General features: G+C 39.1%; 2 protein-coding genes across 3 annotated transcripts in view; one reads left to right on the top strand and one right to left on the bottom strand.

Moving 5' to 3' along the window:
• Window positions 1-7,887, top strand: part of LOC308139051 (rho GTPase-activating protein 26-like) — a 75,188-nt gene extending 67,301 nt beyond the window's left edge. The window contains exons 21-24 of the mRNA XM_080508373.1: window positions 3,779-3,814; window positions 3,917-4,027; window positions 5,053-5,144; window positions 7,064-7,887. Of these exons, the coding sequence (XP_080364499.1) occupies window positions 3,779-3,814; window positions 3,917-4,027; window positions 5,053-5,144; window positions 7,064-7,152 (328 nt within the window). The 3' untranslated portion in view covers window positions 7,153-7,887. The remainder of the gene's footprint in view (window positions 1-3,778; window positions 3,815-3,916; window positions 4,028-5,052; window positions 5,145-7,063) is intronic.
• A 4,638-nt stretch (window positions 7,888-12,525) lies between these two features.
• The window catches only part of LOC308139413 (glucocorticoid receptor-like), a 65,266-nt gene continuing 55,086 nt past the window's right edge, over window positions 12,526-22,705 (bottom strand). For both annotated transcript variants that reach the window (XM_080508855.1, XM_080508856.1), the window contains 4 exons: window positions 22,002-22,146; window positions 19,813-19,943; window positions 16,278-16,435; window positions 12,526-16,017 (listed from right to left, as the gene is read on the bottom strand). In XM_080508855.1, the coding sequence (XP_080364981.1) occupies window positions 15,865-16,017; window positions 16,278-16,435; window positions 19,813-19,943; window positions 22,002-22,146 (587 nt within the window). In that variant the 3' untranslated portion in view covers window positions 12,526-15,864. The remainder of the gene's footprint in view (window positions 16,018-16,277; window positions 16,436-19,812; window positions 19,944-22,001; window positions 22,147-22,705) is intronic.

The raw sequence follows: 22,705 nt of genomic DNA, 5'->3' as shown, positions 1-22,705 counted from the left end.
ATGTAAAGAGCAAATTGTCTCTTTCTGTCTTTCTTTTTCCCCCTCATGAAGGTCAATCGATTTGCTTTTATTCCTCCTGTCTTTCTGGCATTTCAAAGAAAAAAGGTGAGAAGTGAATAACAAATGAAGAGAGGGATTGGAAATGGAGAACAAGCTGTAAAAATGGAATTACAGTCAATACAAACTCACACACGCCTGAGCCATGGCTGAAAAACTAAAGTGTTATCGTGAATAAAAGCAATTGTAAGAAAACTATCGGATATCTTAACACCCTTCAACACACAGTGCCAGTCACTGGGTTACACGTGTCGGCTTCTGCTGCTTTTGTTGATGCCTTTTTGATATTTCCTTTCATTGCCGTTTATTATTTTCTTTTTTTGCCTGGAGCTCAGTGCAAAGTTCATTTATTACATGCCCTTAGATACAGTGCGATTCACTCATGAGGGATTCATCCTCATTTTTGAAATAGACTTAAGGTCTGAACAATTTATGCTTTGGGCAATTGGTCTGAGACTTTTCTTAATGCTTATCACTCAAGAAGAAAACTACTCACATTCCTGAAAGACAGACAGTCAGAAAGAAAGAAAGATGTTGATTTTCAGAAACAACTACTTTTGTCAGCATGCTTTCTTTCTTGTAGTTTTTTTGCGACGTGAATGTTCTCACTGCATTTAGCTATGGCACACTGTAATTCAGTGGTTAGTGCTCTGGCGACCCTGAACCCTAACCCTAACCCTAAGGCAGTGTTGAATATCCATAAGTGTATGGATATTGTAGGTAAAAGTGATATAGTGAATGCAACTCATTAGAGCTTCTTGCTCAGTGCGTTACAGTTGGCATGCACAGCATAAAGTCTTGTATCGATTTATGTGACATTTATGTTGAATATATCAAGCTGGATAATAAGGCAGAGAATATTTTAGGTGTAAATTTCCATGTAAGACAGCTCTGGTGAGGCCTTGTTGGCCCTGACACGACAGACATTATAGTATATGATAAAACAGGTACAACTCTTCCCGCTCCTGTTCCCTGACTTTATTCAATCTGCTATTTGAAATTTATGATTGTCATTACTGAAATATTTCTATGAGGTTTTTGCACACTTGTGTTTTTTCTGGAGCCCAAACTTGATATTTGCAGGTTGTGCAGGTCACGCATGTTTATTTTGAAAACAGGCTTTAGGCAGTGGATGACACATTCCGAGTCGGCCAGGTTGTAAAGTAAGTCCACCGCACTCTCAAACGTGACGGCGGCACACACTGCCTGCTGGTATTTCTCCCCTGCAGAATACAGAATCACCACTTTGCTTTAGAGTGACTTGTTGCAATAAACCTTGTGTGCTCAGATGTCAATGTTTCAATGCATTGTTGAAGGATTTCTGATCGATGGCGGTCCTGCAGTCCATCCAGGTTTAATGACATGTTGTAAAGAGTCGTGTGTGTCGGCGTGTAACTCAGTGAGTTGTTGGCGCAGCTGAGGGAGGAGAAGAAAGGACTTCAGTTTAATTAAATCAACATGTCACATGTTCTGCTTCACCTGAAACCAGTTAATTCACTTTCTGACCTGTCGGCCTTCATGGTCTGTGCGTCGACGCTCGGATTTGAATTCTGAGGAGGACAATCGAGCTCAGAAATGTTTGATTTGCTTTATTTCACAGTTGTATTCTGTGATCAGGATGGAGATTGAGTTCATGGCGGACTCAAGAGGACAGAAAGAAATTAAAAGACTGTAATCCCATGAATGGAAGTCTATTGATTGAACTGTGATCAATGGATCAATGGAAAGAGGTCAGAGAGTTCAGTACTGCAGTCGTATTGTAAATAAAATAGACCTACAGTGATAAATTCCATGCACACGTTTGAACATGTTTTTGAATGTGTCTATTGTAAATGTCAATTATCAAGCGGGTGGATCATAAAACGCATTTTGATCTGAGAGGATATCAATGTCTGTTTTGACATAATGTCCATTTAAAACTTTGTGAAATAAGGAAGTCCTGATAAACACACTCGCCAAAAATGAACATGTCTAAAAAGTCATCTCATCATATTGTAATCTTGTTTTTTGTTTTTTTCATATGAATTAAATTAGAAAAAAATCCTAAATGTGTATGCTATCTGGGAACCGTGTCTAAAAGAAGGGAAAAAAAAGAAGAGGATAGATTTATGACTTTGTCTCATGTTGTTTTTGAAATCAGTGTTGAAGTAAATCATCCATGTGTTCCCAAACATCACCTTAAAACACATCCCAGTTGTCATGGTAACCACATTGCACTTCAGCATAAGATGAAGGTCTATGGTATATAAAATTGGATGTGCTATGAGTCAGTTCTTGTTGTGTGCATAGTTGAAGGAGGGGTGGTGGGGGGTGGGGGTGGGGGGGGGGTCCTGACAAGTCATCCTGTTACAAGAAAAGGTTAACTGACTTACTGTGTTGCAACCATTTCAGTAGCAAATAGCTATATTTGCTATAATTATCGTTCCTTAGTACAACATACTGTATATGGTTGTGCACTCGCCTCATAGCACATAAATTCAATTTCACATGTTTAATGTCTTATTGGAATTTTTAAGAAACATTGAAATGAACAGATTTATATGTAACTAAGACACAGATGGATATGTTTACATGGTTACCCCTGGCTCCCAGGAACAATTTCCTCAACAAATTATCCCCCAATAAAGTGGGTTTTAGATGAAAAGACTGAGCAGCTAAATCTTCTTTTTATATCACATCATGAATCTGTGTGTGGAGAGCAGAAAGAAGACTTACAGCACTGGTGATAAATGCTTTTTGTTTTTTTTCCTGTTCGGAACACGAGTGTTAAAACCCTCACACGAACCTCCTCAAATGAAAAATCAGTGTTTAATTTTCCACCAATAGAGGCTATTATTAACACCGAGGTGCCTGCATCTACGAACACAAAGTGACGTCTCGCTCTGATAGCTCAGCCTTTTAAGGTTTTCTCAGTATTGGTTTAGTTTAAATGAGGAAATTATGAAGAAGCTATGGCTTTTAAAAGAAAAACGGTTCTCGGAGCCGGAAATCCGTGCCATCAGGAATGATGCACAACAGCCTCTTTAGGTTGTGTCATCGCTGCACCGTGAGTGCAAAGCGAGTGGGCGTCTCGCTTTCAGAGTCGTCTGAATTTGGCCTGATGACAGCACATCGCTCTCAGAAAAAGAGGCGACCTGCACAGCATTATACCAACTCACTGTTTTGGAATCAGATTACATCACTACTTTTTCAAAAAAGATTTTTTTTGTTTGTTTTATTGTAGTGTATTAATAGATAACGACGGACTTCTGTTGCCTGTCCCCACTGTCGGTGTACCACAAAACGAAACAATCCCTTTATACTTTGGTCAAGCATGAGAACCAGTAAAATACCCGCAAATCCTTCACTGTTTTTTGTTTTTTGTTTTGTTTTTTAAGGTGGGACGTGGCCAGAACATATTTTGGTCAGTGCCACCTCTCATCAGGCCACTGACAGAGACAATTACAGAGTCAGCTCCACCTTCCTTACAGCTGCATGTTTTGGGATTTGCTCATGCTGTTTTGTTTTTTATTTTGTTCCTTTTTGCTGGGAGGTCTCCCGTGCTGACTTATAATTTGTTCATTGTGTACCGAGTGCTAATAAAAGCAAACCCGAGTAACAAAAGACAGAGAGAACCTTATTTTGAGGTACAGTTTACAAATTCACATGCAAGCACAGACACAGTTTAACACTAACATATATCAAACACCTCGTCATGTTCATTATTTCCTTTTGTTTCCAGGCTAAATCCGAAGAGTCGAGGCAGCATACCAACCAAGTAAGAACGTCACAGCCTCATGTCACACCAGTGTTTGAGATTGAATCGATAGAATAAAGCTGCCAAAGTGTGATAACAATCTGTGTGATCGTGTCCCACTAGTGCGGCATCTCCCAGTCCCACATCTCCTCGTTCACCATCCTGGCCAATGTTCTCAGCCCCTTCGAGTCCGCAGCCAACATCTTCTGCCTCCAGCGACTCGTCCCCTGTGAGGTTAGTCCGCATCGTTGGTCGACAGATTTATTACTTGTCACTCATCACAGTGAAGTAAAAGCCCACTGTAAAACCTCAAGCTATAAAGGTGTTTTACTGTGGATGACAAAGTGATATAAGAAGAGAAAAACAGCCCGAACTCTATATCTTCCATACGTTAATTTCCACTTGTGTTGGTGTTGGGGAGTCTCATAAAGGCAGTCAAGTGCTGCTCAGTCAATTGTATAAAAGCTGCTATAATATGCTTTTGTCCACTTGAGTAGCTCTTCAAAAATGCATTATTTATTCACGCTCATCACTTATTTGACCTCAAGGAGGATGTCAAGGAAAAATGCTCCACAACTCAAAAGGCTTATGGATCCTCCCGACATTAAAGATACTTACACTGCACAAAGTTAAAGGAGCTAATTTGTAGTGGATGCGACCTCTGATCTTCTCAATGAAAAAAACAATCAATGAAGCCTTTTGGACCCACGATGCAATCTCAACTTTTTTTTTTTCTTTCTCCACAGGTCACGTAGCAGTCATGTATACGCTTTTCAATTTACACAGCTGAACCCTTGCAGACATATAATGTCTGTCACCTTATCTCAGTGTTTCTTATTCCAAGCTTCAAATGTCCTGATGCCCACACAGAAGCTGCTAACAGCTGACCCTCTTCGCCGCTGCTTTGCACCCTCAAAATGACATCACTTCCTTCAGCTGCTAACCTCATGGCAGTTTAAAGACTTTAAACTGCCATGGGGGAGGGGGGGGCAGTGGAAAGAGGGAAACAATATAATTACCACCAATATAACTTGAAATTGAAACGAATCCAGCAGATTTTAATAAGATGACATTGTATGTGTTTGGCCGATGCAAGACAGTGTCCAATATAAACTATAATAAAACTGTTATAAAACAGCTCATATAGCATAATGACCTTTCTGTGGTTTGTGTAGTGTAAATTAATTCTTTTTTTTTTTTTACTCCCCAGTGCAGCTCAGAACCTACGATTTCACTCTTAACCCTCTTTTTTATTTCAGTATCGCCGGCAGAAAGGCTCTGGCGCTGTACGCCTGCAAGGCGGAGCATGACTCTGAGCTGTCCTTCATCGCCGGGACCATCTTTGAAAACGGTGAGTCAGGCTGCGGCTCTGCCACCAGAAAGGGAAGGGGAAAGAATGTGGGCTGGTGTATAGAAACTGTTTGCTGTCAAAACAAAAAGTCAGCCTTGGGAATTTGCTGGACTTGAAGTGGCCTTGGTGCAGGAGTTGAAAATTATTTTCACATGTCGTCAAGTATATAGAATCATATCTGAAAAGCCTTTTTTTTTCTTTCTTTTCACTCGATAATTTGTATGAAACAAAGATTAGTTTTTTCTTTCCCCGTAAGTTGTTCCATTTGTCATTGAATCTGAATGTGGAACAAATTCAAATATGCACTTGATTTTACGCTCAGAAGATGTGTGGTTGACTTACGAGCGCTAACTGCAAGGAGACTCAATTCAAAATGTGCGATGTCGTCTATTTTAATTTTTTTTCCCCTTCCTTTTTCTAATCAAGCAGCTGGCATTAAAATGAACACTGATGTCTGTTCGCCAGACTCTTGACAGAAAGTTTTGGAGGCTGGCGAACCGACAAGGCTGAAACAGATGCACAACTTCAGCAGTCAACCCAGATCTTAATACCGCTCGGTGTCTCGATGTGTTTGCTTTGTTTGGGATAGAACCACAGATGTATGTGGGATAGGGCCCTGCACAAGCATGCAAAATGTGAGGAGAGGACATCATTTCTGTTTTTCTTCTTAACCTCCTTCTTCTCTATCATGAATAACATCAGAGGGTCTCAGGTTCCTTTCAACTTGATCTAAGCTTCTTCACTGTTGACATTTCAAATTGCACTCGACTCTACTAATGGAGACAAGGTTTTACACACATTTAATGATAAAGCTGCTTTGGCAACTGCTGCTGCTTCACTTGTTCTCACACTGACTCAGCAGCTGATCTGACGAGCTACTGGGAAAATCTAACTCACTGCACGCACACTTGCAAGTAGATACTCAGTACTGGTCACTTGCTATTGCCGGTTGACACACTGTCCCCAAACTCTAAATAGTGCGAGCAGCAGCAAGACTTTTTGATGGTTATGTAATGCAGAGAGGTGTCATCTGAGCCCGTTGGGTCAAAATGTGACCTGGGAGACATGTAATCCTTCAAAGTGGTCTCTCAGCACCATGGTTAGCCAGTGATGAAGCGTTCCTGCTCTCCCCACGGGGTTCATACGCTGTAACCTCATTCTGCTTTTTAGCAGCCGTGGGCATACGAGCCCAGAATAACACACAGCGTGCTTTGCTTGTTTCCCAAAGTGTTGCACAGATTTAAACTTTCTCACTTTGGTGTGACTTCTCTGTTGGTGGTCTGCAGTTTTTGGCCTGTTTAATGGATATTTAACTATAACATTACAATTACACTGGAACACACTTACACATAAACATTAATACAAATCTATATGTGCAACATGTATGCATATAGTGAATGTGACAATTGAATATGATGTTTGTAATTCGATATACTTTTAAACGTGGTCGTGCTTGATGAGCTGTTTGGTCTTCTTCCCCCCCAAAAAAACATCATTGCAGATATTGACTCGTTCTCACGGTGAGCTGTTGTTGAAAATAGAAAATAAACCGACACATTCGGAGTTTTATATTTCCTGTTCAGACTCAGACTCTTATCAGCAACGATTGCTCTGAGATGTCAGCAATGTCTGCTCACGTATATTTTAATCTGAGGCACTCGAATAGGATCACGTGGGATTGTTAACTGCCCTCTTCACATATGTCTGTCTGATTCCCTCCCCCTTCATATTCTCTCTCTAAATTTCCATATGAGCCTGTTTCCACATGAATATACTGTATATATATATATATATATATATATATATATATATATATATATATATATATATATATATGCCTTGTATTTAGGATTTTTTTTTTTTTTTCCCACCTGATATTTTGAAATGTCTCAACAATGTATTTTATTCTGTCTCTGCAGTTCATGCTTCCAGGGAGCCTGGCTGGTTGGAGGGAACTTTAGACGGCCGGACAGGACTGATACCAGAGAACTATGTGGAGTTTTTATAGTCAAGCACCGACATGAGGGACTGAAACAGAAGATTCTAAACTGTAGACCAATCCAGACTGGAAAAAAAATTAGACCTAACTGCACAGCACTCAAATGAATCTTACATTATATTGGAGTGGCCCGGTGTATTTAATGTGGTTCTTGACTGAGGCTGGGAACTGAAACTGGACCAAGCAGAACCATGTCGAATGGATGTGGAAGAATGCAGGAAAGAAGCATTGTGGGACCTGGGACCCCGGAATTGCACTGGAGAGGAAAAAAAAAGAAAAGAAGCTGAGACCAGCTGTTATTGGATTAGTGTGGATCACTTCCAATGTCCCGGGGAAGATGATATAGCAATGAACCTGGAATGTGTGTGTAAGTGTGTGAGATTTAAAGCGGATAGACGGAGGAGGGGAGAGAAATTATTATGTACAAATGAGTTGATACTTTTGAGCTGTGAGAGGTTTTATTTTCCTGTTGTGTAATGCTTTCTCACTTCAAACTGACAAGTCACTGTTTTCTTCTTTTGTGTGTGTGTGTGTGTGTGTGTGTGTGTGTGTGTGTGTGTGTGTGTGTGTGTGTGTGTGTGTGTTTAAACACGGCAGTGACGGTCACAGGAAACCCCTCCTTATTGTTTGATTGATTGCTGAAAGTTGGGAAACTTTTTGAAGCTGATTGAAACTATTTGGTTTGGCTGTTTGGATGTAAATGTGTTTTGTGAGCTGTTCCCCAGAACAAGACTGAACTTGACGACCCCCCCCCCCCCCACACACACACACACACACACCCCCACACACACACACACACACACACACACACACACACACACACACACACACACACACACACACACACCCTTCCTCCTCCAGGGCAGATCAGCACATTCCTCGAAAACAGTTCAAAAGAGGGTCAGATTTGGGTTCCTTCATGTTCATAATTCGCGCTTTCTAAAAATGTTGGAAACTTTCCAATGATTTTCGTGCAAATCGGCAGTTTAGAGTGAGAACTGGATGGAGTGCTGAGTCATGTTTGCAGTTCAGCACATTTCTTGTATATTGTAACCAAATTAAAGCAGTGTCATTGCTGCTGATGCTTTAATCATACTTTAAAGTGTGACACACTTATGCAGGATTTCAAAGATGGTGCCATTTTTACTTCTAAATATCTGAAGATGATGGACGTCTACATTTAGACAGCAATGGTTTTTATTCTCAAATGATTTGTCATGTGTTTTTGAGAAATTGATGACGTGTTCGTGCGTGAATGCTAATCTGCTGACGAGGTCCTGCTGTATGTTTTCATCCTTCAGCGTTCATTGACAAACACATTTGCTTTTTTTTTTTTCTGAAGTGAAACGTCTGTTGGATTCCTGAAACATTTTCCTTGTTCCAACATGAAATGGGAGAGTTTGAAGAAATGTGAAATGAGACTACTTTGTTCATATCTAAACTTCTTATTTATGAGACTTTCTTCAAGAAAAAAAAAATGGTGATTTATTGATTCTGTAAATAAAATACACATTTGATAAGGTATAATTTTTTTTTTTTTTAAGTATGAAATTTTATATTTTGTATTTTTTAGTGTACTAACTTAATTCATTTCTTTTCTTTGTTGCTCAGATTTTTTTTTGTATCATTTAAAAGTGATCTACAGCCTTAAATACTCTTTCAGGTGTTTTGGTGAAAACGTGCGAAATTAAAGACAAATATATAAAAAAAAAAACACAGCTTCAAGATTCTTTCTTCTGATTAATTTGAGGAGCTGAAGACATATTGAAAAATGTAAAGTAAAAGGGGGGTGTTAATTTTATGAATGAGGTGTCAAATATAATTCCTACCGGCCAAAAGTAACTTAAAGCACAGTTATAGATGTGTGTGTTTTTGTACATTTCACTGTATTTTACATCATTAAAATTGGTCTTATTTTGAGATTACAGCCATTTATTTATCTTTATATATATATATATATATCTACCAGAATCCACAGGGGAAAAATTCAGATATGTATGTACATGTAATATGTACACCTCTGATACGCTGTCAATGCCTTTCTGAAGGAAGTTTGTAATTACACTCAGAAAAACACATTTTAAGCATTAAAATTTCGCAGAACATCCCCGTGTTTGTTGACATCTCGCAGTCACAGAAATGCCCAAAGTTTCCAGAGTCAAGATCCCGTTTCTTCACTCAATCTCAATTCGGACTGGAAAATAAAGGAAGGACTTCCTCTCTTGGCGCCATGTGCCAGAGCAGAGCTGCCAAAGGGAGGGCCTCCCTTGATCGGGATTGGGTAAACCCCCGATGACACAATATGGTGTGTGATTTCTGATTCGCCCGTTGGAGCAACACACTTTTTGAAAATGTTAATAAACCAGGGAGAACGATGACAGATTTTAATCATTTCTGGGGTGTATGAGGACACACATTAATTCCTTTGGAAAAGCATTAGAAAGTGGATTTTGCATGCACAATAAGAGCCCTTTAAAAAGAGGAAGCAGGTCTGTACGCACCAAATTTCAACACAACAGGAAAACTTCAGCCTCCTTTTCAATGATGTGATCGACTTTCAATATCTTGAAGTTCTTCAACATTAAAGTTATTTTATTTTTTTTAAATGTTGCACATGCGACACATCTTGCCTGTGATCGGACAGTCTAAAAGATCCATTATATAAAACAAATAGACGTGCACAATTCATCTTTCTTTCTTCTTGGAGTTTTTTTTTTTAATTATTATTATCATTTGTCCTGATTCATGAGCTGTCAAGTTGTGGCTAAGAGAAATAAGTACACATGCCATATCCTGCCAGCAGTGACATGAAAGGAGTCTGACTGTTTAACACCTGCAGTTCAATCCCTGTGCAATCCCCCCACCCCCCACCCCTTTGACAGGAGCAAATTCAAGTGGAAGAAATACTACAATTTCATTAGGTACATTTTTTTTTCCATAAACTGACATAAGAATCCATTTGAGAAAGTGTTTGTTGTGCAACACCATCATTTGTGAAAGTCTTAAAGTAAATGTAGAGCTACAGATTGCAGACTGCTCATCTATACACAATACAACCAGAATCTGCCTGATTTAAATGAGATATTATTCAAGTTTGACAGATGTTGAAGTTTATTTGTGAACCATTTCCACTCGTTTTATTCCTTCTTCCAGCCTCCACAGTGAGTCAAATCACTTCTACTGTGTATGTAATGTGGTAATTATCTTGTTAGTGATGTCTCCTAAAAGGAATCAATTTTGCACTTCAGTGCATTATTGCAAAAAAAAACCCAAAAAACAATAAAACAAAAACAATTTGTAGCATTTCCAGTTTCAATGAGTCTTATCCGAGAGAAACAATAAAACTCACTGCGGCTGAGTGTTGAAAAACAGGAAACTTTATTGTGTAAGATGTTTGAACAAAAGAGCAATCAGTTCTTCAGAATTTTCACTTTCAACCAGACAAACACATCATCCAACATGATGCCAAACCGAATGTCAAAGAACAACACAGATAACTTAATTCAACATTTAATCAAATAGGTGAAATATCGACACTGACTACAGGTGTAATACAGAAGTAATACAAACTATTGTATTTTTTTTAAACAAATATTTTAAATTTTTTGACTGTTTTGTTGGGGTTTTTTGTTGTTTTGTTTTACATTGGAATACATTTACATAACTGAAATACGAACAAAACGGACTTCAGTGAAAGCCAGAGCCATATATACCAGTGAAACATGATCTGCCCTTAATCTTTAAAGATAATATTTGCATGTAGTTTATACAAAATAGACTATATCAACCAATATGAGGGTAGTGCAATTCCGTCAGGCTCTGGTAAAACTTGCTTTCACATGGAGATTCTGCTTTTTTTTATTTTTTATTTTTTTAAGTTTTCTATCTTAAAGTGACCAGTCAATCCTTACAGCAATATACATGGGATCCAAAGCCTACACCTTTACAAAAGACATTTGGAAATAAAACAAGAAGTAGTAGAAGTTGGATAGTAAGTGCTACTCAAAATGTAACTGCTTGAATACTTCTGTTTGTTTTTTTCCCCTCCTCTGCTTTGGTCACTCATATACAAATGCAAAAGGAAAAAAAAAATCTCCTCCAGTCCTTCTCATGATCCATCATTCCCTCCCTCCTTTCCTTATTTCTTTAAAAACACAGTGAGCTTTCATGTAGACTTTTCCATTGACTCGTAGAATTTACATTTACTTCACAAGACAAACATGTTTTACACTTTCTAAATGTATTCAACACGCCTACCTTTATCAAACACAAACCAACAAACAGAAAAATATTTACTTTCTTGACTCGTTCAATGTACAAAAATGATTGAGTAAAATTAGTCATATCAAAGACGATCAAGCGGATGTATCCAAAATCACAGAAAATATTGTCTTTTTTTTTTTATTTTCTACAATAGATCAATCTCCAAAAGCTCTGATAGTTGTTTAGTGTTGATGTATTTCCTGATTTGAAGTCTTATTTCTATGGCTCTCTGTCTCCCTTTCACAAGGCAAACGTGCAGCTGAAAGTTAAAAGATGGATAGGAGTATACAGGGTATGTCGATGTAAAAATATTTTTTTTTATAATAGACACTCTTTACATTGCACTGGATATGTCAGCTTTGCTATATACACCTATAGCCATTTAGAAATGATATGGTTATATCTACACGTTAAAGCTGGGAATAATGTATGCAAAGTTACCCAAACAAATAAGGACAGCTTAGTCCTTTTTTTTTTTTTTACCCCCCAGAATAATCAACACACAGTGAGCAGCAATGAGCCCATGTTCTTTACAGCACAAGGCCACAAGACCGAGTTAGCGGATGGAGCTGAAAGATTCCACTGCACATGAAACAACCCTGCCGTGACCAACCCTTTAGCTAAAGGGTTGGTCTAAAAAAGATGGGGTGGGGGGAAAGGAGAAAGAAAGAAAAAGGTGGCTCTGATTGAATAGCGGTTCATATCTATCCAGAGCCCGCTGTGCTGCTAGCTGTAAGTAACACACAAATGACCGGTCTCTATGGCAACCTGTTACCTGGCATTCAGTATTATGTGTGGCGGAGGGATGAGTACTTTTCAGAGCAAACAGCTGAAAATCTATACAGTGGATATTTTAGGCAAAAGAGGCCTGGCAACTACGAGGAGGAACAAGAGGAGAGGTGAGCTGTGTTTCTTGCGTGACGGGGGTGTGCGGGCTGATAGTTTACACATCAAACTTCCAGCAGTGGCCAACGTACATCTGCACTCTCACACTTTGGCCGTGAGCGTGTTTTCAGATTACAAATGCACCAAAAGCTGACCATCACTGGGGTGACATTAGCAGAAATTACAGCTTACTTTGCAACCCCCCCCCCCCCCTCCCAAAAAAAAATACTACTTTCTGTGGATCTCCAAAAAGAAAAACAAACAAACAAACAAAAAAATAAGATCATACATGCCATTGTATGATAACAATCAATACGTTTAAGCTGGTGTAGGTGTGACACTAAAGATTAGCACCCTGAAGCAAAGTTACAACAACCACATAATGTGAGATCACAACTGATTAAGTTTTTTTTTTCACATCTCCAGGAAAAAAAAAAAGAAAAGAAAAAAAAGAGTTAAATGTTCCTATTACATTTGGCACTCGTGGAACACATCCAAGTGAGGTTATCACTAATATAGCCTGAGCTTAAATTCACAAATCATTTGGACTGGATTGCAGCTTCCTCTGAGAAATGTTTGAGCTTCAGAGGTAAAATTAGGTGCCGAGAACAGACTTTTATCAAATATGGGTATCTGTCATTACACGTCTCTCATATAAAACAAATATGTATACGCTCAATGCATTTCTTTAGTTCGCCTTCCTGTTTGTGCAATTACATTTGGATAAAGTTAAAGGGTATATGTCATCTAAAATATTATATGTAAAAAAAATACTTTCATAGATTCATTTATGCTTAAGGGTTCCCTATCAGGAATACTATGTCGATAGCAATGGGGTGAAGGATTTAGATGACGGACACCTCCAAATACTCACTATACCTGCTACACTCAAAGTACCTTCTTCAAAAATCCTCAGAAATTCTAAATCCCATTATTCCCGTTTGATCCCAATCCTCAAAACATTGTTTTATTTCATGTTTGACATTGATGCATTTGCCAAGGAGGGACACGGGAGTGTGGCTACGCAAGTTAAACCAAGCAGAGCTTCAGTTAAACGCCTTTATAAAAACAACCACTGGGCTACAATCTCAGTATGAGAAGACAGGTCATCCTGACTTGAGTCACTGTTTTGGAACATACAGACATCCAGCACTCTCACATTGATCTGGTTTCCCAATAATTTACTTGGAATTTACTGGAAGTGTAACGGATCACAAAAAACTCTCGGTTGGGATTAAATGGCTTCAGGCATTGGCAATAAAACAAGAGCGAGTTTAACCCTAGCTGACCAGTGAGTAAGAAACTTGAATTTAGATTTTAGATTTTTAGTTTTCAAACCCAAGAGGAAGTTGTTAGTCGAGTTATTAAATTGTAAATGTATTGCTTGCTCTTCAGGACTTGTGAACTTTTGGTCATTTTATTCACATAATCATCCTTCCTGGATGTTTTTAATGATACTTTGCATCATAATTCCAGAAGCTTTAACACAGATATGGGCAGCTTCCACAAATAGTGATGCCTGGAATAAGGTCAAATACCCAAATCTAAACCCAATAACAATGGCAAGCATTTCTGCAATTTAAAGTATAAATAATCAAAACACCGTATTTTGATTCTATAGGTTTAATTCACTTCTATTAAGTGAAGTATTTGCATTAAATCAGCTCCAATTATCTTGTGTTTTCAAATAGCCCATTAAAATGTTTCACTCTGGCAGAGAAGATCATTTTAAGACCCTCATGATCAGCATTTCCCATCCCGACTTGAAAATGTAACAGCACAAATAACAACCGACAAACAGCAAAACATGAGGGAAAGTTGAACCATCAGTTTAACTGTGATCCGTTACACCACCACAACAGATTAGATACGCTCCATTCGAAATAAATTGGTAGAATTTAGAGTTTCATCAATCCTATTAACAGATTACCTATTTTACTCAATCCACATATTTACCGAAATATTTTAGAGAACAATAGATTTGTCTTTATTCCAATGATGTCCATTCAGTTACAGCTTCTACAAGCTGTGCATTCAATCATTCATGATATTATCTGTCACTTTATACAACTGAATACTGTCTGAGACGTGCTGCAAATAAATGTACTTCACTTGGGCGCCAGAGAGAAACACACAAAACGTGTTTCTTTTTTTAACACACAGTTGTCCAATATTTCATGACTGGAAATTTAAGATTGTCAAAGAAATTTCTACTGCATTCATGTTTTCTGATTTGTACCATTGGCCATCTTCCTTACATGCACGTCTGTAGATCAGAGTGGAAAGAAAAGGCTTCCCACATTAAAAACGTCAGCATGGCTGCTTTGAAAGAAATCAGAATTTGCCAGAAAAACCAAAAACAGACAAAATATGCAACAACAAAAAAAAAGAAAAAGGATGTCAGACTTCAGCAGAAAACCATAGTTTAGAAAGGAGGGCTATAAGGAGCTCGGAAACTAAAAAGGCACTGATCTTCCCTCAGATATATCCCGTGTAAACATTTGGCTGAATGAATGTGTCTGCTGATACTTTGCATGTGAATTCTGCATCCGTCTGCGAAACGCAAATAGAAAACAAATCTGTGTTTTGTTTTGCTTTTCTTCTATTGGCCAGGGGTATGAATTTGAAGCAAATAATATTTGAGAGGATAGAAGAATGAAAAGCTCAAAATGGCTCATCCTCACTTGTCCTTGAGATCCAGAGTAAAAATATAATACATGTCCAATTTTTTTTTTCCTGCTGTTTTTGCGTTTTTCCTCCTTCACTGTTGACAGTCCTTAGAAGAACCCAACTACATTCTCTGTGCAGTGAGGGTGGGAGGGGCGCACACACACACACACACACACACACACACACACACACACACACACACACACACACACACACACACACACACACACACACACACACACACACACACACACACACACACACACACACACACACACACACACACACACACACACACACACACACACACACACACACACACACACACAAATAGACACAGCTGGGCAGGTGAGCAGGGGATCACTCAGCTGGAACTGCTAATCCTGGTACATTGGAAAGTAGATCGGGCGCGGCATTGTGGTGGGAGAAAAGGTGTTTGTAGGTGTTGGCTTTTCACTGAAAACTGCAGTACAAATGTGGAGGTAGGAGCGAGTAAGTGGCAGATGGCCATGGCAGGAAAACATTAGAAATCTGAGGACTCTGTTGTGAGGAGGAGGCAAAATAGATAAGATTTCCCATAATGCACCCTGCCCAAGAGACATTCAGATGCCAGACTCTTCTTGGTCGGCCGAGAAGAAGTCAGCAGTATTGTGTCTTACTGTAGTTTTGCAAACCTAAAAGTGGAATAGGTGGCTTGTGGCCAAAAGTATTGTGTTCCAAGATTAAACTGAATGGCTGAGGCCTGAGGAGGTTGCGGCAGAATTCCTAGAGGTGGCCCCGGGGTGGGGGTGGGGTGGGGGGGTCAAAGTGGGTCGAGGGAGGCAGGATAAGCAAATGCTGACGGTCCTGGAGAGGTACACGGGCAGGGCAGGATTTAAGGCATTGATTCACAGTTTAAGGCAGTCACTTCTGATGAAACAGCAGAGGCTTAACACTTCCGTCTTTGAATTTTGGTATCTGGTTGGTGATGATCTCTGCCAGCATCTCTGGGAATTCCACGCTGAGGGTTTTATTCACAAAGGTGTAAAAGCAGATCTGGAGAAGACCCTCCACCATCTGCACAAGAGGAACAAGCACATAGACAGGGAGATTAGTCAAAGGCTAGTTCATACTGTAAGGAGAGAGGCAGGAGCGGCGGGTGCTCAAAACCAATTTAAATGGAACATCTGGATGTACCCTCATGGTGCATGATGATGTGGGGAAGTCTCAGCTCCTTTTAAATAGAACTATCACACCTGCTTTCCAACAGGAACTATAACCGACGAAAAGTCCTTGAAAGACAAGTAGAAGTACATGTATGACGTGTATTAATTTACCTCCTGCATGGAGTCCAGTAGCTTCGTGAGCTGGTAGAATCGCTGCCAGTTCTGACTCGCATTTTCTTCTCTCTTGACAATGGCTTTGCCCAGCTCCTTGATGTACGTCATTCTGATCTCGTCAAAAACCGCCTGGCTCTTCAGGCCATCTTTAGGTACTACACACACCAAGAAAAAAAATAAGAAAAGAAAAGAAAAGAAAAACACAAGAGGAATTCATCAGTGTGGATGTTTACGAGCTAAAACATGCTTAAAATTGATGTGTGGCCCACAGTTTGTTGAATAGTACCATTAGAAAGCTTGTTCTGACTATACTGCCACACTGGTTGGATGGTTGGATGCATGTTGGATCATTGATAAATGTTTATTCTCCAGGCAAGAGGAGAATCTGAATTTTGATCGCGTCTGTAAACCTGCCACATCTCTGCTGCTGGCAGGTATTGGCAGGATTATTAATCTTTAGTGAAACACCACTGAGGGGAAAGTGGTCCAATTACCTCCAAAAGCAACAATGTAATTCTCACTGAGAGATGTGTACCTATATCTTCCCTGCCATCTGGACAGCGTGTGATGTGAACAACTGGTAATGCACATTCAAACATCTGCCTCAAACTGAAAATCCATCAGTCATTTGGCTGTTTCTCTCCGTCTGTTCTGTATCCTGTTCTCTGCTACAAAAAACAAAACAAAACAAAACAAAAAAAAGCACAGGGCACTGAAACTTAATTAAAAATGTACTGTGTGGGACACCGACAAGGGCCCCAAGGAGACATTGGATAAACATACACAGAAGCATGCGTCCAGCTCATATGCAGGAGGCTGCGGGCGGTGGACAACACAATAAAAGTAGCATCGATAGCCGCTGTGCAATGCCTCTCCTAAGTAGTGCTTTTTGAGGCGAGAGCAGCAGTAAATGTTTGGACGCACTTCATGAAAATTACTTTCACGGTGCTGGTCAGTGCTAAAAAGATAAATAAATGCAACCAAATGAAAAACAGCAATACGCAGGTGTGATCACGACAGAGTCAATCTGGCGTCTGGCACGGAGCCCGGGGGCAGTCTGAAGCAGAGATTATGCAAAGGTGGTAGCGGGAGTGAAACGCCGCCTGGTTAACATAATCAGATAAATGGGAGACATTGGAAGGTACGTGTGATCTGGACTCTGTACTTTGCATGTTCATCAAAGTATAAGACCTTGTTTTTTTCCCCCACCCAAAATAATAAAAACAGGCAGGTTTTACTGCTCTCTACGACAGATTATTTAGTGTACAAGTGCTCATATGACCTTCTTTTGTTTCATTTTCAGTTAGGAAACTGAGAAACTTACTTCAATTTTCACTCAGCAAAGAGCAAAGTTGTCCTGACACTTTTTTTTTTTTTAAGGAGGACACATGGTAATAGCTCCTTGGTACAAAAATGCAACTAGTGCTCAGTATGGAAATGTAATTTTCCTCTCAAGTGCATCCTTTCTTGTTCATTCGCTTAGAATCGTTTTCCCCAACAAAGAAACAGCTACTTAAGTGAAGAAAAGCTTGACTCAGCAGTTTTTTTCTTCTACTATCTGCAGTTAGAGTGACCATAAAGTAATCCGATTAAAAGCCAATCCAATTAAAAATCAAGGAAACACTTTTATCCTATCGGATAGAAAATTACAATCAGATTAAAAAATGTCACATATCCCAGATTATGAACTGATCAGAGTCCATGTAAACGGTGCATCGGATTGCTTCCCACCATCACCAAGTGACGCTGGATGTGGGGTCATGTCACCAACGGCCATCGTCACAGTATTCCTTCATCCAGTGTTCATGTAAACACTACAATCTGATCTTTCAATGAGAACGAATCCCATCAGATTGATTAAAAAAAGTGGCCAGGAAACGCAGTAATATTGATGGGAGACTTATTAAAATTTGATAAGTAGATGGACATGAACATGATTCGTATCTAGAGTAACTTCTTTCTGTAAAAGCCTTATTGCAAATGTATTTCTATGTCACTACCACAAGTCAGTCACAGAATGCAATTTTCATTCAACAAAACGGTAATAAAGGCAGGTGGTAAATTAAATAATAAAGTTTTCCACAATGATGTGGAACTTGAATGTGCTGTGATTACATCGCAAGACAAAGCCGCAACCTATAGTTTATCCTCAGACATTAAAAAACAACGAAGAAGTTTTAATTTTGCTCCTAATTGACGTCTCTGAGTGCCAGAAGGGGTTAAGGAAGAACGGTCTCCTGTGATCAAGTACCTGTGCAGCTCCTTTGAACCAGTAACAACAGAACAGACTGTACATTCTCATAGCTGCGACTTTTCAGGAAAGCTTTCATAAGTGCTCCAAGTGTTTTATTTTTTTTGTTTTGTTTTTTTGTTTGTTGTTTTTTTTACAAAAAGTCACATTTTGACCAGTTTTATTATGGTACTTTTTTTCTCTTTTTTTTCCCTCCTGGTTGAAAATGTATTTCTGTTCCATACTTTCACTGGAATAGCATAACCTGGTTTATGGAGTTTGAAGTTGTACTGAATTGCGCCGCGTGAGGAGAAATATCATTTTCTGGCTGTTAAATTCCAGTGGAAATTATTGGAAGTAAAAACTTCCACAACACTTAATCAGAACTTTAAAAAGGTGTGGCACGTGGTAAAGTCATTTCAGTTCAGGGGCCAAATACAGTCCAATTTAATCTCAGATGGGAGGAACTAGCAATAATATTACATAACACTGTACAACAGGACAAAGTACCTTTTGGAATTCGAGATATTAAATAAACCTTTCCACTTTTAATTTAATCCAGAAAAATAATCTGATACAAACAACCTGCAATTTATTGAGATATGTTTGACGTCCCTGGGTTCATGTAAATAAAACAAATAACAAAAACCCACCAAGACTTGCATTGGTTGGTGTCGATAACTAACATTGGATCTATTACAAAAATACATTTACAAATTTAAATATTGTAAATGTACAGAACAGAACCTTTTTTTTTTTTTCATTCAGAACTGCAAGCAGCCGATTCCCATTGTGGTTTCTGACAAGCCTCATCGAGGCCCTGAAAACAAACACACCTATGATGACTCATGTTTATTGTATTCTGCCACACTTCTGATTTTGAAAAAAATGGGAAGTGTTGCTTCTTTAACAAGCTCTTGCTTGTTGAGTTGCTTTGCAGAAAACTGCGGAAAGGTTTAAAAAAAAAAAAAAAAAAAAGGAGCCACCACCATACTTCCTCTGTAATGTAACCCATTTTTCAGATGCTCAGTTGGCCTCTGTGATTTGGAGAAATGAGTCAACAACGTAATACTTCATTTCCAGATTTCTGGTTTTCCTTAGTTACCCAATTTGCATTTATGATGCAATTTGTGCCTATTCCACAAAATCTACTGCTGTGACAAATTACAGTGCAATGAAAAGAGCTTGACTGTAAAATAGAGTTGATACAATGGAAACATGATTTTGACTTCTTTTTTTCTTTTTTTTGTCCCCCTCCTACAAAAGAATGTGATGTATCTGAAGTGAAATGTGATATATTACCTGTACTGAGCAGTAACAGCACCTTCATGCACAGGTACTCATCATAGGACACCTGCAGTCTAACAAACTCATTGCAGATCTTCAGCATCTGCTCACACTGGTCGTTCATGAAGGGCAACTTCATGCGCTCTCTGGGAGAGAGAGAGAGAGACAGAGAGAGAGAGAGACAGAGAGAGAGAGAGAGCAAGAGAGAGAGAGACAGAGAGAGAGCGAGAGAGAGAGAGAGAGAAAAGGGGAGGTGGAAACGACACACAGACGTAGCAGAGGTGGAGAGAGGAGTGGAGAAAAAAAGAGGCAGGAGAAACATACAGATTACTCTTTCATTCTTTCACTCATCCTGTTATTTTACCCCCCCCCCCCCCCAAAATAAATAAATAAATTAATAAAATAAAAAAAACCAGCAGGAATGCGCTTCAACCCTGCAGGAGCAAACAGGACTGTGAAAACAGTGGTGATGGATTTTCACACCTCACTTCCACCAACATGCAGCAGCCCACATCACTTTTTACCTCGAAAATCAATAAGGTGCATTTTCCAGACTCACACCCTCGAGCTTAGAGATGTCGATTCTTTCTTACCAACTACTGCGCCAATAGCAATAACTCCTTCACCTTGCATATCTATTTTTTACCACGATGAGTGTCCATCAGAAGTGACTCCTCATAGCTCAGGTCCTTCTTAATGCCTACTTCCAATGAAGAGGCTAAGCCGAGAGTCAGTGTTTTTTTTTTGCAAACTGGACATAAATCACATACTGTGCAAGGGAAAATCCAGTCTGAGTAAACAGTATTGACAAAAAAAAAACACACAAACACACACTTAAAGCTTATATTGTAGTATTCCACAAATACAATTTTTTCTCAACGTAGATCCGAACAGAAAACTACACTTTAAGCTTTTCAGAAACACAAATAGACTAGCTGTGCACAGGCCAAATATTCACCAAGATTTGGAAAATGAATAAAAAAGGTATTGAAAACTTGAGCTTTAAAAATACAAAATCAAACATTGCTAATGGCAGATTGGCCTTGATCTTCCTCCGTCCCGGAACTAGAAAGACTGCTTTAAGCATACATTTGTCAAAGGACAATCAATATCAGCTGACAGTTACACTTTAATTCATTCAGCTTTGCAAACGCGTGTGTCCATTAACCACATCTCCGTGGCTTCACAGCAGCACAGAATTTTGTTTGATGATTTATATTGATTTACCAAAACTTCATCTGCAATTCATGCACTCTCTTCTTCATAAGGATACGCTTTGTTGTTTATTATACAAATATTGAGTGCTATTTGATGTTAATTTCCGAATACTCAAACAAACTCACTTGCATCAGGTTGAATTTATGAAGTAAACAAAACATATATATATATATTTATTTTTTTTAAAGCGTGTATACCTGAACAACTGCAAAGTGATTCACATTTTTGAACTCTACCAGCTAAGTAGATGTACAATAAATTGGCCTTATTTTCTAGCAATACAAGTGGAAATATGCACTTATAGTCTGATTCTGTATATTAAAGGTCCATTGTGAGCCTTTTTCTTGTTCTTTTTTACATGGCTGACAAACAGAACATCAAATAAGTATATATCATTTTTTTCATTGTGGCCTGGCTGATCCTTGTGTTTTTTCTTATGGATATGTCTTTTTTCCCCCTTATTATTTGGTGAAAAGACTCATGTCTTAAGAACACAGAGCTTGACAGTGATTATCTTTGCTTAACAGAAAAAAACTAGATGCAGTGGGAGGGGGCTCAGATGCTCTCTTTAGGATCACCAAGAAATACCTCGAGTGAATTACACCCTCTTAAAAAAAGAAATGTCTGCTTAGGTAATTAAAAAAGCCAAATACAACATATTAATCAGGTTTAACAAGAATATGTCCACCTCATTTGATTACTCCTGGGTTATTTTGCTGACTGCTTAACTCTAAAAAATGAAGGTGACTTGGACACGCAGGTTGGAGTGAAACCTTAGTTCATTCACAATGTTGTAATTTCTCAGTCAGCAGCTCTACATGTCAGACTGACCAGGTACGGACTCAAGCCAATCTTGTGAACAGATAATTAAGTGTGAAACAAAAGACCGACGCTCCAAAATAAACAGAGGGAGAAAAGAAGAAGAAAAATGAACAAAAAAACCTTGGGCAGAGAGAGCTGCACAACAGTTGACCTTTAGCACTCACTTGTTGATGACAAGATCGGGCGCGAAGCAGAGCATGCTACCGTTGCACTGCTCATACGACCTCCAACCGAGACTGAAAGACATGAGGAAGAGCCAGGAGCACTGCAGCAACGTCATCTGGTCATCAAGGTGTAGGTTGCGAAATCCTGCGAAGGTCAGATTAAAATGGTGAGAAAAACACTGGAAGAAAACTGAACTCCTTTTGTAAGATGCTTTCCATGGTTCAATGGGTTGTCAATAGTACATATAAATGTTGGAGATGTCATTTGTAAACACAAGTCCTTCGCTCATTTCGGCCTGCCCGAATGCAAATGCTTTACTTGAGCTGAACTGCAACTGGCCCTGTTGTTACTCGACCGAGGCACTGGGTCAGGAACTTTTAATCACTTTAATCACAAAGTTGAGACAAGTATGGATTAAGTTTGAGTTGCAGCCCCAATACTCAGACCGCATTCCTAATCCAGATTAGCCCATCAGCTACAAATTGTACTAAAAAAAATACATTATCTAACTGGTCTCTGCATATTTCAAGCCCACAGTTAACTGGGATCCTTCCCACACATTTCCATGTATCTTTATTGCCATAGTAGGATTATAGCACATGAGAGGACCATTTAGTTTACACCTGCTTTAAACCGGACCTTGTTATGTAACCGTCTACTCCCACAACAACCTTTGACCATTTCTCCGCTCAATAACCTCACC

Source organism: Blennius ocellaris, assembly GCF_963422515.1.
Source record: "Blennius ocellaris genome assembly, chromosome: 14".
Lineage (NCBI taxonomy): Eukaryota > Metazoa > Chordata > Actinopteri > Blenniiformes > Blenniidae > Blennius > Blennius ocellaris.
Note: the sequence above shows the minus strand (reverse complement) of the source record. Positions and strands in the feature narration are given on the sequence as shown.